General features: G+C 42.0%; 1 protein-coding gene across 3 annotated transcripts in view; it reads right to left on the bottom strand.

Annotated features, from left to right (window-relative positions):
• The window catches only part of MYO5B (myosin VB), a 535,083-nt gene that overhangs the window by 242,362 nt on the left and 277,128 nt on the right, over positions 1 to 15,593 (bottom strand). For all 3 annotated transcript variants that reach the window (XR_007519178.1, XM_049900180.1, XM_049900178.1), the window contains exons 15-16: positions 2,740 to 2,892; positions 1,787 to 1,884 (exon numbers count right to left, since the gene is read on the bottom strand). Coding sequence is in view for 2 of the 3 variants with exons in the window: in XM_049900180.1 (XP_049756137.1) it covers positions 1,787 to 1,884; positions 2,740 to 2,892 (251 nt within the window). In the remaining variant the exon portion in view is untranslated. The remainder of the gene's footprint in view (positions 1 to 1,786; positions 1,885 to 2,739; positions 2,893 to 15,593) is intronic.

Raw genomic sequence — 15,593 nt, forward strand, 5'->3', positions numbered from 1 at the left:
ATCACAACGAACAGATGAAGAAATGAGACCCAAAGAGCAAAAATGACCGTGTGATTAGCTGACCATTTGGCAGCAGACCCTAGATTAGAATTTAGGATTTTTTGACTTGGTTTAGTAAATTTTCCCTCTTTATGGGGAGGAAGAAAAGGAATAATTTCAGTCCTGAAGGAAAAGGAAGGTCCCAGAAAAATGGGATATTAGGATGAGACAGTTCTTTTGAAAGTCCCGAGTTTCTTCTCTTATCTGAAGGGGAGGCCCATGGCAGGTACCAGGTTATGATCAATGAACTGCTCAAGGTCATGGCTGGTTGGGGACAGAATGGTACTGAGCCCTCATTCTCCCCTGGGCCCAGTTCACCGCCTCTGCCCTTCACACACATAATCTAAAGTCTTTCACACATGCTGCTCCAACAGCCTCTTTTCTTCTGGAGTCGGCCAGTAAACAGATGCCTCACAGGGGGAATTCCTAAGCACGTCTCAGAAATTTGAAGGAAGGGAAAAGAACGAACAATCAGCATGGTTCAAAGAAGGCTGATTCAATATTGTCTTCCCAACCTTTTCCAGTACAGGCCCAGATGAATGAAGTCATGCTTTATCAAACCATAGGGCTGCAGAAAGCAGCGCAAATATTCAGCGTGAGAGAGTTGCCAAAAAAAAAAGAAAATTGCTGTGCAGAAGAAATCATGCTAGCACCGAAAGGAAATCAGATAGACAGAAAGTGCTTTAAAATTTTAAAAATACACCTCTTAGATATTTCACTGTACTTCAGGGTGCTGATAAAAACCTATCTCCCTACCAATGCAACAGGCCTATCTCCCCTACCAGGCCATTCACATCCACTCATCCACTGGTCCAGTCCAATCTGTGTGCCTGTTCACCTATCCAGTTGCTCTACCCATTGGACTGAAAATCCACCCAGCCACCCAGCCACCGGCCTGTCCCTTAACTGTTCAATAACCATTTCCTGTTATCTACACATGCTATGTATCATACCTGGTGCCTGAACTAGGGACTGAGAATAAAAGGATGAAAAAGAACTTAAGAGCCCAAGAGGAGAGTGAGACAAGAAATCAACTACAGGGTACTGCAACAAGTGCTAAGACAGAGATGTGCACGAAGGGAAGGAGCCCAGAGGGGCATCCAGAGAGTTCAATAGTGAAGTGTGCTCTGGTCACACCATGCCTGAAGGCCCAGAGTGACCGATGAAGAGGCTGCACAGGTAAGTGGGAGACCATTTTCAAGGCTTACACCAGTATTCCAGACAAGAAATGAAGTGGGTTTGAAACAAAGTGGTAATAGAAGGAACAGAGAAGGGAGACTCCATGGGACTTTGACAATGACTGGACACTGTGCTAACACTTGACATGGCATTGGAGGTCTAGTTTCCTCAGTGCAAGAAGTCTTCTCTGACCACTACAGTGATCCTCCCATCTCTGAATTAGACGTTTAATGACACACTTCCACGTAGTTCTCTATTTGTTTCAAGTGTGCACATTTCTCAACACCACTGTGCGCTCCTTGGATCAGGGAGCTGTATCTCCTCCTTCTCTTGAATGCCCTGGACAGCAGATACGTGCGACTTGGTAAGTATGTGCTGACGTGTATTCAGCACATAAACCAGTTGGGAGTGTGGGCCTGACTAGTCATCATGCCGAGGGCCGTGGATCCCAGCAAGGTTGTGCCTGCCCCCATTCCACCTGAGCCTTCCAGAAAGCATTAGGAGGCTGGACTTGGCTGGCCCGACACCAGCTGATGGGAGCTAGGCTAACACCTAGGTGGGCACTTACTGGAAGGGGAGCTTCTCGTCATTTGGCTTGATGCAGCGGACATAGTGTGGCGTTGTGGCATTCAGGGTGTCCATAAGCAGATGCAGGGAGGTGCGGAACTGGAAAGACAAAAGCCAGCACTTGGTTAGTTATCTATTTTTAACATTTGCAGATGCGTAGTAAACAAAGAAAATCCCATATACTGGTGGTGGTAGTTGTTAATATTATTACTGTTAACCCAGGAGCACAGGGGAAGAAATTCAGAGACTTGGTGTCAGATTTCAGCTCTGACATTACTACCTTGCTATACAACCAAAATCAAGGCCCTCCTGTATTCTGGCTTTAGGGCTCCTGAAACCAAATGGGGAGAAATTACCCCCTGACATGCCTAACTCACTGTGCTGTGGGGATCAGATGAGAGGGAAGGTGGTCAGATACTGTAAGATATGAAAGGCATGGTCACTGTGAACTGGAGGCCTCCTATTGCTAGTCCCAAGGCTCTGGAACCTCGACACCTGGCATGCAGCCACCCTGAGGCCTGGCAGGCATTCCCTTCTCTTTGGAGACAAAATGGACATTAAGTCCACAATGATCCCTTAGCAGGGAAAGTTCTTTCATTTTTCCATTTCTCAGGTTTACAATCCTCCTATCCAACCTGAAGACTTCTAGACCCTCCTGCCTCCCCCAGAAGGTATCTATGGGCCTTTAATGTGGCTCCTACTACAGAGATTAAATTTATTGTTTGGAGCACAGTCACCCCCTTTCCTCTCTCTTCTATCAGTTCCTGCTAAAGACGTTTCTGTCTTCAAAGGACACAAAGATTCAGTTGATAACCTGGGGCTGCTGATAGGGAAGCCACCTCAGGCCTCCCTCTGAAGCTGCAGTCATCCAGTCATCCTCCACGCTACAGGGAGGCCAGTCCACCCACACGGGCCAAGTCCCACCACTTCCTGCCACTAAGGCCTGGGGCTGACCTGGTGGCCCACGGTTTTCTTGTGCTCTTTGTTGGGGGCTTTCATGGGGGGTCTGGCGGAGCGAACACTGATCTTCGATGACCCCTTCCCAGATGTGGTGGTGGCAGGAATGGAATCCTTGTCATCATTAAACAAGTCAGTCACTAGCGGGAACTAGAAACAAACAGGAAGAAAAATGAAAACAAGATCTCTTATACTTTATGTGGCTTAAACTGTATTAAAATTGTTTTCCAAGGTAACTGAAAACATATACAAAAACTTGAACACAAATGATCATAGCAGCATTATTTATACTGGGCAAAAGTAGAAAAAAAAAAAACAATGTAATTGTTGAACGGATAAATAAAATGTGTTATATCTATATAATTGAATATTATTCAGCAATATAAAGGAATGAAATACTGATAGGTACTACGACACGAATGAACCCTGAAAACACTATGTTAAGGGAAAGAAGGCAGACACAAAAGACCATATAGTATGTGGTTTCATTTATACAAAACGTCCAGAATAGCAAATCCACAGAAATAGAAAGAAGGTTAGTGGTCTCCAGGGACTAGGAGAGGAATAAAAGGGAAGAGACAGCTAATGGGTACAGGGTTTCTTTTTGGGGTAATGAAAATATTCTGGAATTAAATAGTGGTGACGGTTACATAGTATGTGAATACGTTAAAGCCACTGTACACTTTAAAAGGGTAAATTTTACAGTACAGACATACCTCGGAGATATTGTGGGTTCAGTTCCAGACTACTGCAATAAAGCAAGGCACACATATTTTTTGGTTTCCCACTGCATATAAAAACTATGTTTACACTATACTATAGCCTATTAAGTGTGCAACAGAATTGTCTAAAAAAAAAAATGTATATACCTTAATTAAAAATTAAAAAATACTTTATTGCTAAAAAATGCTAACCATCATCTGAGCCTTCAGTGAGTCGTAATCTTTTTGCTGGTGGAGGGTCTTGCCTTGATGTTGATGGCTGCTGACTGAGCAGAGTGGTGTTGTCGAAGGTTGAGGTGGCTCTAGTAATTTCTCAAAATTAGACAACAATGCAGTTTGCTGCATCAACTGACTCTTCCTTTCATGAAAGATTTCTGTAGTATGTGATGCTGTTTGATAGTATTTTACCCCAGTATAACTTCTTTCAAAACTAGAATCAATCCTCTTCAAAGCTTGCCACGACTTTATCAACTAAGTTTATGTAATATTCTAAATCCTTTGTTGTCATTTCAACAATGTTCATAGCATCTTCGCCAGGAGTAGATTCCATCTCAAGAAACCACTTTCTTTGCTCATCCATAAGAAACAACTCCTCATCTGTTAAAGTTTTACCATGAAACTGCAGCAATTCGGTCACATATTCAGGCTCTACTTTTAATTCTAGTTTTCTTGCTATTTTCACCACATCTGCAATTACTTCCTCCACTGACATCCTGAACCTCTCAAAGTCAACCACGAGGGTTAGAATCGACTTCTTCCAAACTCCTGTTAATGTTGATATTTTGACCTCCTTCTCATGAATCATGAATGTTCTTAATGGAACCTAGAATGGTGAATCCTTTCCAGAAGGTTTTTCAATTTACTCTGCCCAGATCCATCAGAGGAATCACTATCTGTAGAAGCTATAGCCTCATGAAATAATAAGACTTGAAAGTCGAAATTACTCCTTGATACAAGGCATGAAAACATTAATCTCCTTGTACATCTCCATCAGAGCTCTTGGGTGACTAGGTACATCGCCAATGAGCAGTAATATCTTGAAAGGAAATCTTTTTGTCTGAGCAGTAGGCCTCAACAGTGGGCTTAAAATATTTAGTAAACCATGTTGTAAGCAGATGTGCTGTTATCCGGGCTTTGTTGATCCATTTATAGAGCAAAGGCAGAGTAGATTTAGCATAATTCCTAAGGGCCCTAGGATTTTCAGAATGGTAAGTGAGCACTGGCTTCAATTTAAAGTCACCAGCTGCATTAGCCCCTAACAAGACAGTCAGCCTGTCCTTTGAAGCTTTGAAGCCAGGCACTGAATTCTCCTCTCCAGCAATGAAAGTCCTGGATGGCATCTTTTTCCAAATATAAGGCTGTTATGTCTACATTGAAAATCTGCTGTTTAGTGTTGCCACCTTCATCAATTATCTTAACTAGACCTTCTGAACAAGTTGCTGCAGCTTCTACATCAGCACTTGCTGTTTCACCTTGCACTTTTATGTTGTGGAGACGGCTTCTTTCCTCAAACCTCATGAGCCAACCTCTGCTAGTTTCAGACTTTTCTTCTGCAGCTTCCTCACCTCTCTCAGCCTTCAGAGAATTGAAGAGAGTTAGGGCCTTACCCCGGATTAGGCTTTGGTTTAAGGAAATGTTGTGTCAGGTTTGATCTTCTATTCAGACCACTAAAACTTTCTCGGCATAAAAAATAAGGCTGTTTTGCTTTCTTCTTATTCGTGTGTTCACTGGAGTAGCACTTTTAATTTCCTTCAAGAATTTTTCCTTTGTGTTTACAACTCGGCTGTTTGGCACAAGAGGCCTAGTTTTTGGCCTGCCTTGGCTTTCGACATGCCTTTCTCACTAAACTTAATAATTTCTAGCTTTTGATTTAATGTGAGAAACATGTGACTCTTTCTTTCTCTTGAATACTTAGAAGCCATTGTAGGGTTATTAATTGGCCTAATTTCAATATTGTGGTTTCTCAGGGAATAGGGAGGCCCTAGGAGAGGGACAGAGATGGGAATGGCTGGTTGGTAGAGGAGTCAGAACACACACAATATTTATTGATTATATGGGCATGGTTTGTGGCACCCCAAAACAATTATGATAGTAACATCAAAGATCATTGTTCACAGATCACCATAACAGATATAATAATAATTAAAAAGTTTGAAATATTTTGAGAATTACCAAAATGTGACACAGGGACATGAAGGGAGCAAGTGCTGTTGGAAAAATGGCACCCATAGACTTGCTCAATGCAGGGTTGTCACAAACCTTCAATTTGTAAAAAACAAAATATCTGTGAAGTGTGATAAGGCAAAGTACAATAAAACAAGATATGCCTGTATGTAAGTTGTATCTTGATTTAAAAAAGAGAAGAAAAATAGCTTTCCTAGACAATCTTACTTAATCTTCACCTATAAAGACAGGCAAAAGTTTATTTCCTTGTGGTTTGGTAGAAGCTAGCAATGATTAAATTACATTTTTTCCTCACTTAATATTGGATCTTGTAACATTAACTTCCTTGAGTCTTGATTTCTTCATCAGTGAAATGGTGATAAGAATATACTTGCTATATGAGAATTTTTATGAGAAATAAATAAGATAGCTTCTCCGTGTTAATGTCCTTGTCTGCAACAAGAAGATTAAATGTATAGGCCTTGTTCAAGGTACTGGTGATACGAAGTGTCCCAGCCACCTAGATACTCATCTGACAGCCAGGAAGCACCGCCATCACTCCTGAGGAAAGTCAATTCTGGGGTAAGATTAAAGCATCATAAGGCTTCTACTACACGCTTGCTGGGGGGTGGGAGATAGGGGAGAGTATCCAGACCCCATTCACCAACCCTGAGCCACTTCTAGTTTCAACAGAGGAAAAAGGTGAAAATGCTAGTAGACAAATGCTTAGACTCAAGGATCTGCTCCTTCTAGTTCACCCTGTACCCCGACAGTGGACCCCCATCTCCTACCACATCTAAATGCCCTGGTGTGGCTCCCAAGGTGTCCCCAATCTCATTCCACTCACCTCCTCTCGGACAATCCTTTTTAAAGTTACCAAGCTGGTTGCCTTGCTATCCATATATGCTCCTTATTCCTGCCTCTACAGCTTTGCTCACTCTGGTAGTCTTACCTGAAACACTCATTGACCCCATTTCTCCTCTCTGCCTATCCTGAGTCAGTCCATCTCTCAAGGTCCAGCTCTGTATCCTCTATGACCCTTTCCCAGAGCACTCCAGCCACTCAATCTCTCATCTCCCGCAGGTTCAGTCTGTGGTGCCCCTGGTACCACCTGAGGTCCATGCTGGGCCCTGAGCCCTATGCTCGCTGAGCCTATAGCCTCCTGGCCTTCCCTTCCTAAGCAGGATGAGGGCTGAAGTGAGGATTAAAGGAGACATTCTGGATAAGCCCAGAGAAGAGTGCCAAGCATAAAAGCATTCAAACATGATCTAGTTTTATTGCTTTGATTAGGGGTCATATACGTGAAAAATCTGTCTAAATAGTATAAGTACAGATGCCTGTGGAAGTCATACCTTTGAGCTGAAAAGGAAACCTAGAACCATACAAGTTTAGAGCAGGAAAAGCCATAAAGATCAACTCTCCCCTTCATGTGGCAGATGAAGAAACAGGAGCTCAGGGAGAAGGGACCTACCAGAATCCTGCTTCAACCTGTTTCCCCAGCACCAGGCCCAGTGGCCAGCATCAGCTCACCCAGGGCTGTTAGTTAATGCCTAAGCCAGGGCTGAGATCCTGCCTGTGGATCCCCAGGTCAGAGCTTGTTCTAATACCCTCGTCACTTCACCAGTTATGTTAAGGAAGTGGAACCACAAACAGGTATAAGACAGGGGTGTTATTTTTGAGGTATTTGCAATCAAGATTAATTTCCCCAATTTACAACATGCTCTGAAATTCATAGCAGGAAGCTTTGGCTAAAGTGAACTAGGTACAAAAGATGTGACATCCTCTTCAAGGAGGGCTACACATTCTAAACGATGGCAATGGGCTTTTACGCTGATACTGCTCTGCATGACTTCTCAGACCTTTATCAATTTCAGTTCCAGTTAAACCAGTATTTCCTGAGCACCTGTGAAAGCATTCATAGGTAAGGCATCATGCCAATAGCTTGGGGAGTCCAAATTCAGAGCTCCAGCTCCAAGGGAAGACTTTCTCTCTTTTAAATCTCACAAGAGATTGGTTTAAAACACAGCCTAATCTTGTAGATTGAGTCCTGCCCTATTAATATAACTGCCCCCATCCAATCTCATTAACATCATAGAGATAGGATTTACAACACATAAGAAAATCACATCGGATGACAAAATGGTGGACAATCACACAGTACTGGGAATCATGGCCTAGCCAAGTTGACAAACATTTTTGGGGGACACAATTCAATCCACAACAGTCGCTACACATCGAAATTGACCTGATGACAATGGGTTTTAATATGAAGCTATTAAGATGTTATTAAAATAACAGGAGATAATATTTATTGAGCACTTAGAATGTGCCATGCATGTACAAAATCATTCAGTCCTCCCAACAACCGTGTGGTATAAGTACCATTACATCCCCATTTTACAGACAAGGAAACTGAGGCTTAGGGTAGTAAGCAATTTGTCTAAAATCCCAGAGCTAATAAGTGGCAAAGTCAGGATTTAAACCCAGGTGGCCTGGTTTCAGAGTCCAGGTGACCACAGAGAGCAGTGATGACTGAAACTAGCAATGACTGGTGATCTTTTTGTAAAGATCATGTTTTTCTTTGGTGGGGGAGGTGGTGGTAGGGGAAGATTACTCTGATTGCAGCATAATGAAAGGGCTATAAAGTCCACTGCTTACAAAATATGGTGATAGGTTTCTAGAGAAGTTAAGAGAGACCCTGTTGTTAGTGTCCATCAGGTTGTTTTCAACTCATAGCAACCCCATGTGACAGAGTACAATTGCCCTATAGGCTTTCCTCGGCCGTAATCTTTATGGGAGCAGGATGCCAGGTCTTTCTCCCATGAAGCTGCCAGTGGGTTCGAACGGCCAATCTTCTGGTTAGCAGCCGAATGCTTAACCATTTGCACCATAGGAGCTTATAATCTAGTAGCTATTTTGGGAGTAATACAGTAAAACAGCAAGTGCTCTGTAAATTGTTAGCTGTGTGACCCATGGCCAATTTAATCTCACTAGATTTTAATTTTTTAGATTTTAATTCGCTCATTTATAAAAATGGGGAAACTGAACAAGATCGCCTTTATATTATTCCCTGACCTGGATTTCTTGATTCTCTCCTGTCTTTAATCCCTCCCTGTGCACAGGCTCCTTTCCCTAAACACATATGTTCAAGTTTCTTTTATGCTTAAAAAACTCCCAGTTCAGCCTTGTTTCTCTTCTCTTCTCATTTTACCATCTTGAGCAAGGAGTCCACTGACACTGCTTTCCCACATCATCCTTCTCAGGCCTTCTCTGGTTCTTCTCCTACCCGTGCTGCTGAAGTTAATCTTGAGAGCAACTTCTGGGGACCTGAATTGCCAAATCCAGTGGTTAGAAGTGGTGAGAATTCGTTCTTCACGATCTCTTCCTTGAGACTCAGTAGCTCTACTTTCCTCTGATTCTCTCCCTACTCTCTCAGCTGCTCTTTTCCAGCGCCTTTCACTGGATCATCCTCCTGCACTTCTCTCCTTCACGTTGCTGCATTCTCAACACATCTCTCCTCTCTACTAACTCCTTGGGCAGTTGCATCCATGTCTTTGGCTTCGACTATCACTTCAGGCCTGTCTCTCCAGCCTTGATCTTCCACTATCATGATCCTGTTTCCAACTATCTGTTCAGTACTTCCTCCCTCTGGGTGTTTCACTGGAAACTCCAAATTCAACATGGCCCACATCACCCTCACCCCCACTGTCTTCCTGAATTTAAGTTAGAGACTCTGCCATCATCCTACTTCCTATCCCAATCAATTACCAAGTACAGCGCATGGTTAAGTCTCAGCAGTTGATTCATTAATCAGAATGTCGCTGCCCTAGTTCAAGCCTACCTAAGTTCTCTCCTGGATCACCACAGTCACCTAAAACTCGAGGGTCTACCTCCAGGCACATTTTCATCCAAACATTCTCCACCTTACAGCAAGCATTTTCTCTAAATACAAATCTAATCTAGTAACCTCTCGCTTAAAGTCTTGCTGGTCCTCACCAGCTATGGCAGAAAGCTGCCATCAAGTGTTGTTAACTGAGAATATGGGGTGGAGGCGGGAACAGAAGGGACTGGGAAGGAGGTGGGGACAGAAAACAACTGGGGCACTGGGGGCTCTGTGGACTGGCATCAGAGATGTGAGAAAGGATGAAGCAAACAGTCCAGGCTCACTGGCACTGAGAAATTTCCATAGGGAAATAATTGGAGGCTAGAGGCAGGCTCGCATTTTAAAGATGTCACTGTGACCCAGTCTATCATGTCAAAAGAAGACACTGGCCAATTAAATTAATCTAATTCATATACTCTCTGAAATGGACATTCAAGATGTTTGAGTCACGGATAGAAGTTACCGAACTGCATGATTTCACTGTCTGAGGGGTCTGCTGTACAGTAATCATTAACAGCTTTCTCTGTGAAAAATCTGTTAAATTCTAAGGTCAGGAGAGTGTAACAAAATCATACAAGGAACTTAACCAGACTCACCAATATGAGGATTTAAAAATTTCAGCTCTTCTCTCTTGATTCCATCAGAGAAGCTATACTTTATTTCTTTAATACATTAAACAAAGGATTTATAATTAAGAACAGAAAAAAATAAAACTTCTGCCCATGGCAGCTTTTAACGTAAGCTGGCCCTGTGCTATAACTTGTATACAAACACCACCAAGGTTTAGTCTGGCGAGTCTGCATGTTTGCATTTATAACTAAGTTTTAATTGTAGGTCCCTGCTACTGAGACTTGGATGGCAGGCTCTCTAGGATTCAACAGGCACACAGGTTTCTTGGAAGGAAACGTAGCCTTCATATCCTATTTAGAATTTGTTTTATAAACTCAATGAATGTACAGAGAAATTGACTTTGACGACAGCATTCAAAGACCAAGAGGTGCCATGTTCAACCTCGGGCTGTAGAATGGCAAAAGACCCAGACAAGAAATACTCGATTATTATTCCCCCTCCCACCTTAGAGTAAGAGGGCTAGGTGGTTCCTTATCCCAGGAGTGTCCCAACTATAACCAAACCCAAAGTCACAATGAAAAGTAGTTACCAAATTTCTGCTCGATGAAGGATTCATGCAAAAGAATGCATTCCTAATTATGTTTTTAGTACTACTGGACAGCCTGCTTATAAACAGACTGACCATAATGGAACTACTACAATTCACATTAGGGCAGCCCTAGGAAACGGCATCCACCTGGGCCTTTCTAAAAACAGGCTCCCTTCAAACTCAAAAACGCTCAGACAATACCTTCAGGCAAACCAAGCACTTCCTAATGCTGTCTGACACTTATTTGAAACATGTCCATAGGTACTGGGTTTGGAATTCTCAGCTCTTCTAGTGTATCTATAGGTTTTAAAAGCCTAAAGAAAATATATCTGAAAAGGGATTAGAAGAAGCACATAAACATGTTATAAAGACAATTCGACAGTTTTAAGAAAAATGTCAATTACAGCTGTAGCTATGGCTGTTTACCTTGGAAATCATACCTATTCACTTCTGTTTGTAAGAGTATGAAACACATTTCCTTTAAAACAGATGCATGAAACCAAAATAAGGCACACTATCAGAACAGTTTGGTTGGTATCTCTTGCCTAGAATTTTATCTTTAAAAATTATGGCTACCCGTGTTGATTGCAGCTCTGTTTACAATAGCAAAAAGCTGGAAGCAACCAAGGTGTCCATCAACGGATGAATGGTTAAATAAATTGTGGTATATTCACACAATGGAATACTACACATCCATAAAGAACAGTGACGAATCTGTGAAACGTTTCATAACATGGAGGAACCTGGAAGGCATTATGCTGAGTGAAATTAGTCAGAAGCAAAAGGACAAATATTGTATAAGACCACTATTATAAGATCTTGAGAAATAGTATAAACTGAGAACAACACATACTTCTGTGGTTACGAGGGGGCGAGTGGGGGGGGAGAGGGTTATTTACTGATTAGTTAGTAGATAAGAACTACTTTAGGTGAAGGGAAGAACAATACTCAATACACGGAAGGTCAGCTCTACTTGGACTGGACCAAAAGCAAAGAAGTTTCCAGGATAAACTGAATGCTTCAAAGGTCAGTGGAGCAAGGGCGGGGGTTTGGGGACTATGGCTTAAGGGGACTTCTAAGTCAATTGGCAAAATAATTCTATTATGAAAACATTCTGCATCCCACTTTGAAATGTGGCGTCTGGGGTCTTACATGCTAACAAGCGGCCATCTAAGATGCATCAATTGGTCTCAACCCACCTGGATCAAAGGAGAATGAAGAATACCAAGGTCACACGATACCTGTGAGCCCAAGAGACAGAAAGGGCCACATGAACTAGAGACTTACATCATTCTGAGACCAGAAGAACTAGACGGTGCCCGGCCACAACCAATGACTGCCCTGACAGGGAGCACAATAGAGAACCCCTGAGGGAGCAGGAGAACAGTGGGATGCAGACCCCAAATTCTCATAAAAAGACCAGACTTAATGGTCTGACTGAGACTAGAGGAATCCTGGTGGTCATGGTCCCCAAATCTTCTTTTGGCCCAGGACAGGAACCATTCCCGAAGACAACTCATCAGACATGGAAGGGACTGGACAATGGGTAGGAGAGAGATGCTGATGAAGAGTGAGCTACTTGTATCAGGTGGACACTTGAGACTGTGTTGGCATCTCCTGTCTGGAGGGGAGATAGGAGCGTAGAGAGGGTTAGAAACTGGCAAAATTGTCACGAAAGGGAGACTGGAAGGGCTGACTCATTAGGGGGAGAGTAAGTGGGAGTATGGAGTAAGGTGTATATAAGCTTATATGTGACAGACTGACTTGATTTGTAAACCTTCACTTAAAGCTCAATAAAAATTATTAAAAAAAAATTATGGCTGTAAACATAATAATACAAGCAAAATAATATAAAAATACATTTTTCTTTGCAACCAATTCTTTTACAAGGTCCATGCTACTCTTAAGAAAAAAACTCCAGATATTAAAAAGATTAAAAAAAAAAAAATCTTGCTTAAAAGTGCTTTGGAGGAAGTCTTAGCACTTCATTTTTCAAAGAAGAAAAACGTGGACTTTCCTGCACTGAAAAGTGGGTAGTGGTGATGTTTTACTAACTACAAAGCTATCCTTGCTACAGTGACTTGTTTGTTCTAAATGTCAATAGAAACCTTTCAACTATCAGCACAAACTGATTTTGAACAGGCAGCACTCCGAGTACACTTGAAAATAAACTTCTGATGGTATGTGAATTCTCTCTCTCAAGAAATAAATTTAAAAATATATACGTATTTAAAAGTAAATCTCTTGGCTCAAAACTGGACATGTACGTCACCAGTAAGGAAAGGATTAGTGTGGAAATCAGCAGACACATGTAGACTGTACGACGTCATTTCCTGATGAACTGAAGCCACAGCATAACAAGTGGGAAGGAGATGGGAAAAAGATAGCATTTGGCCTTGTCTGCACTACTCCTTTGTGACTCTTGGACTTTAGGGATTGAAATGGCCCAGGGTAGGCAGCTCTGGATCAATATGGTGTAGAGGTCCCTTCTGTGGGGATGGAGGAGAGTCAGGACTACCTGCCCCCTAGCCCAGGACACTGATCAGGCCAGCCCTGGCTACCTGCACGTTCTGGCATAAACACTCCACCCACTGCCTGTCCTTCTGGGCCGCACTCTGTAGTGCTGGAAACGGAAATCTTCCAAGGACAAAATTCTCCTTTTACAATCTGTTTTCAGATTGATAAAATACTGCTTTTTATATGATAAGCAAAAACCAGGAGGAAAAAACCTACATCCCTTAGTATTTAAAACAAATCAGTCTATTAATAATGTTAAGTCATGTTTTTAAGAGGTATTTCTTTCCTTAGTCTCTATTTATAGCTCTCTGATTGCTGAGAAAGTAATTAGCTACATTATAACCTCTTATGCAGCATAACTGTCTTTACTAATTACATTCTCATTAACATTGTTTTATTTCACTGCTCTGGATGGGAGTTCTTCAAACACCTCTTTGGCTGGTAGGTATATGGGAGTCTTCCATCCCATAGTACTTAATTATTCACAACAATTTGTTAATTTCTTGTCAGGGATGCCACACAAAAATTAAAAGAAAACAAAACAAAAAACTATTAGGCCTCCCATAAAATAAAAATACTGAAGTAAATGAATTTGCATACAGGATTTGAGAATTAGCTATGCTTGTTGGAAACCCTGGTGGCGTAGTGGTTAAGTGCTATGGCTGCTAACCAAAGGGTCAGCAGTTTGAATCCGCCAGGCACTCCTTGGAAACTCTATGGGGTGGTTCTACTCAGTCCTATAGGGTCGCTATGAGTTGGAATCGACTCGATGGCACTGGGTTGTTGTTGTTTGGTGCTGTTGAATCAGTTCCAACTTATAGTGACCCTGTGTCCAACAGAATGAAACACTGCCCGGTCCTGTGCCATTCTCATAATGTTTGCTATCCTTGAGCCCACAATTGCAGCCACTGTGTCAATCCATTTCATTGGGGGTCTTCCTCTTTTTTGCTGACCCTCCAATTTACCAAGGATGATGTCCTTCTCCAGGGACTGCTCCCTCCAGAAAACATGTCCGAAGTATGTGAGATGGAGTCTCACCACCCTTGCTTCTAAGGAATATTCTGGCTGTATGTCTTCCAAGACAGATTTGTTTGTTCTGGCAGTCCATGGTATATTCAATATTCTTTGCCAATGCCATAATTCAAAGGTGTCAATTCTTCTTCAGTCTTTCTTATTCATTATCCAGCTTTCACAAGCATATGAGATGACTGAAAATACTATGGGTTGGATGAGGTGCACCTTAGTCCTCAAAGTGACATCCCTGCTTTTCAGCACTTTAAAGAGGTCTTTTGCAGCAGATTTGCCCAACACAATATGTCCTCTGATTTCTTGACTACCACTTCTGTGAGCATTGATTGTGGATCCAAGTAAAGTGAAATCCTTGACAACTTCAATTATTTTCTAAGCTATATTTAGTGTGATAAAAAGGATCCTTGGTGGCAAAACAGGTAGCTTGGCTGCTCACTGAAAGGTTGGCGGTTTGAACTCATCCAGCCACTCCTCGGGAGAAAAGACCTGGCGATCTGCTCCTGTAAAGATTACTGCCTAGAAACCCCTATGGGGCAGTTCTATTGTGTCACATGGAGTCACTATGAGTTGGAAACAGACTCGACAGCTCCTAACCACAACAGCGTGATAAAAACTAATAACAAATTAGGCATTAACTCAATGACATATGACCTCATATCTTCCTAGGTCTTTCTTTTTCTACCTTTAACATGGAGTTAGAAACATAAACCTCACTGGATCGCTGTGAAAACTAAAAAATTAAAAGAAAGTAACATAGACTCCGTAAGTAATGAGCTTTAAAAAATGCTAAAATGACAGATGCTTCCAGAAATGCCCATCTGTCCAAATGATTTAAAGCACATTTAGAATCACTCTTTGATCTGTAGCTGGCAGTCTGTATAGAGCCCATCTGTGAGTTTATAGTGGCCTAGTATCAATCTTTGCTTTTTACGTTTTGGAACATCTTAAATGGGCTGGAACGGGTTCAGGGTGGACAGTTCCTAGCCCTCCTTCTGCTCGGGTCTGGTAGCCTAGAAGCCTGTCTTGGTTGATCTCTGAGCGCTAGTGGCACCATTGCAGCTTCTCATGGGGTTTACTTGGATTTGGGGGTGGGCAGTTGGCAACAAGGCCACTGGCCTTTAGGAACAGTAGCTGATGAGGGTAAAAGTCAGAATTGTGATCAGTAGGTAGGAAAGAGAAGGGGTAGGTTACCTATTCTACCCTCCAAATTAGCAGTATCTATAAACTTTTGATGTACACGGTCTTTGACCCATCAATTCCACTTCTAAAAATTTACCTGAGAGATATAATTGTACAAGCAAACAAAAATATATGTAAAGGACATTCATTGCTGCATTATTTGAATTAGCAAAATACCAGCAGTTGTTTTTTTAAAAAA

This window comes from Elephas maximus, chromosome 11, assembly GCF_024166365.1.
Source record: "Elephas maximus indicus isolate mEleMax1 chromosome 11, mEleMax1 primary haplotype, whole genome shotgun sequence".
NCBI classification, from domain to species: domain Eukaryota; kingdom Metazoa; phylum Chordata; class Mammalia; order Proboscidea; family Elephantidae; genus Elephas; species Elephas maximus.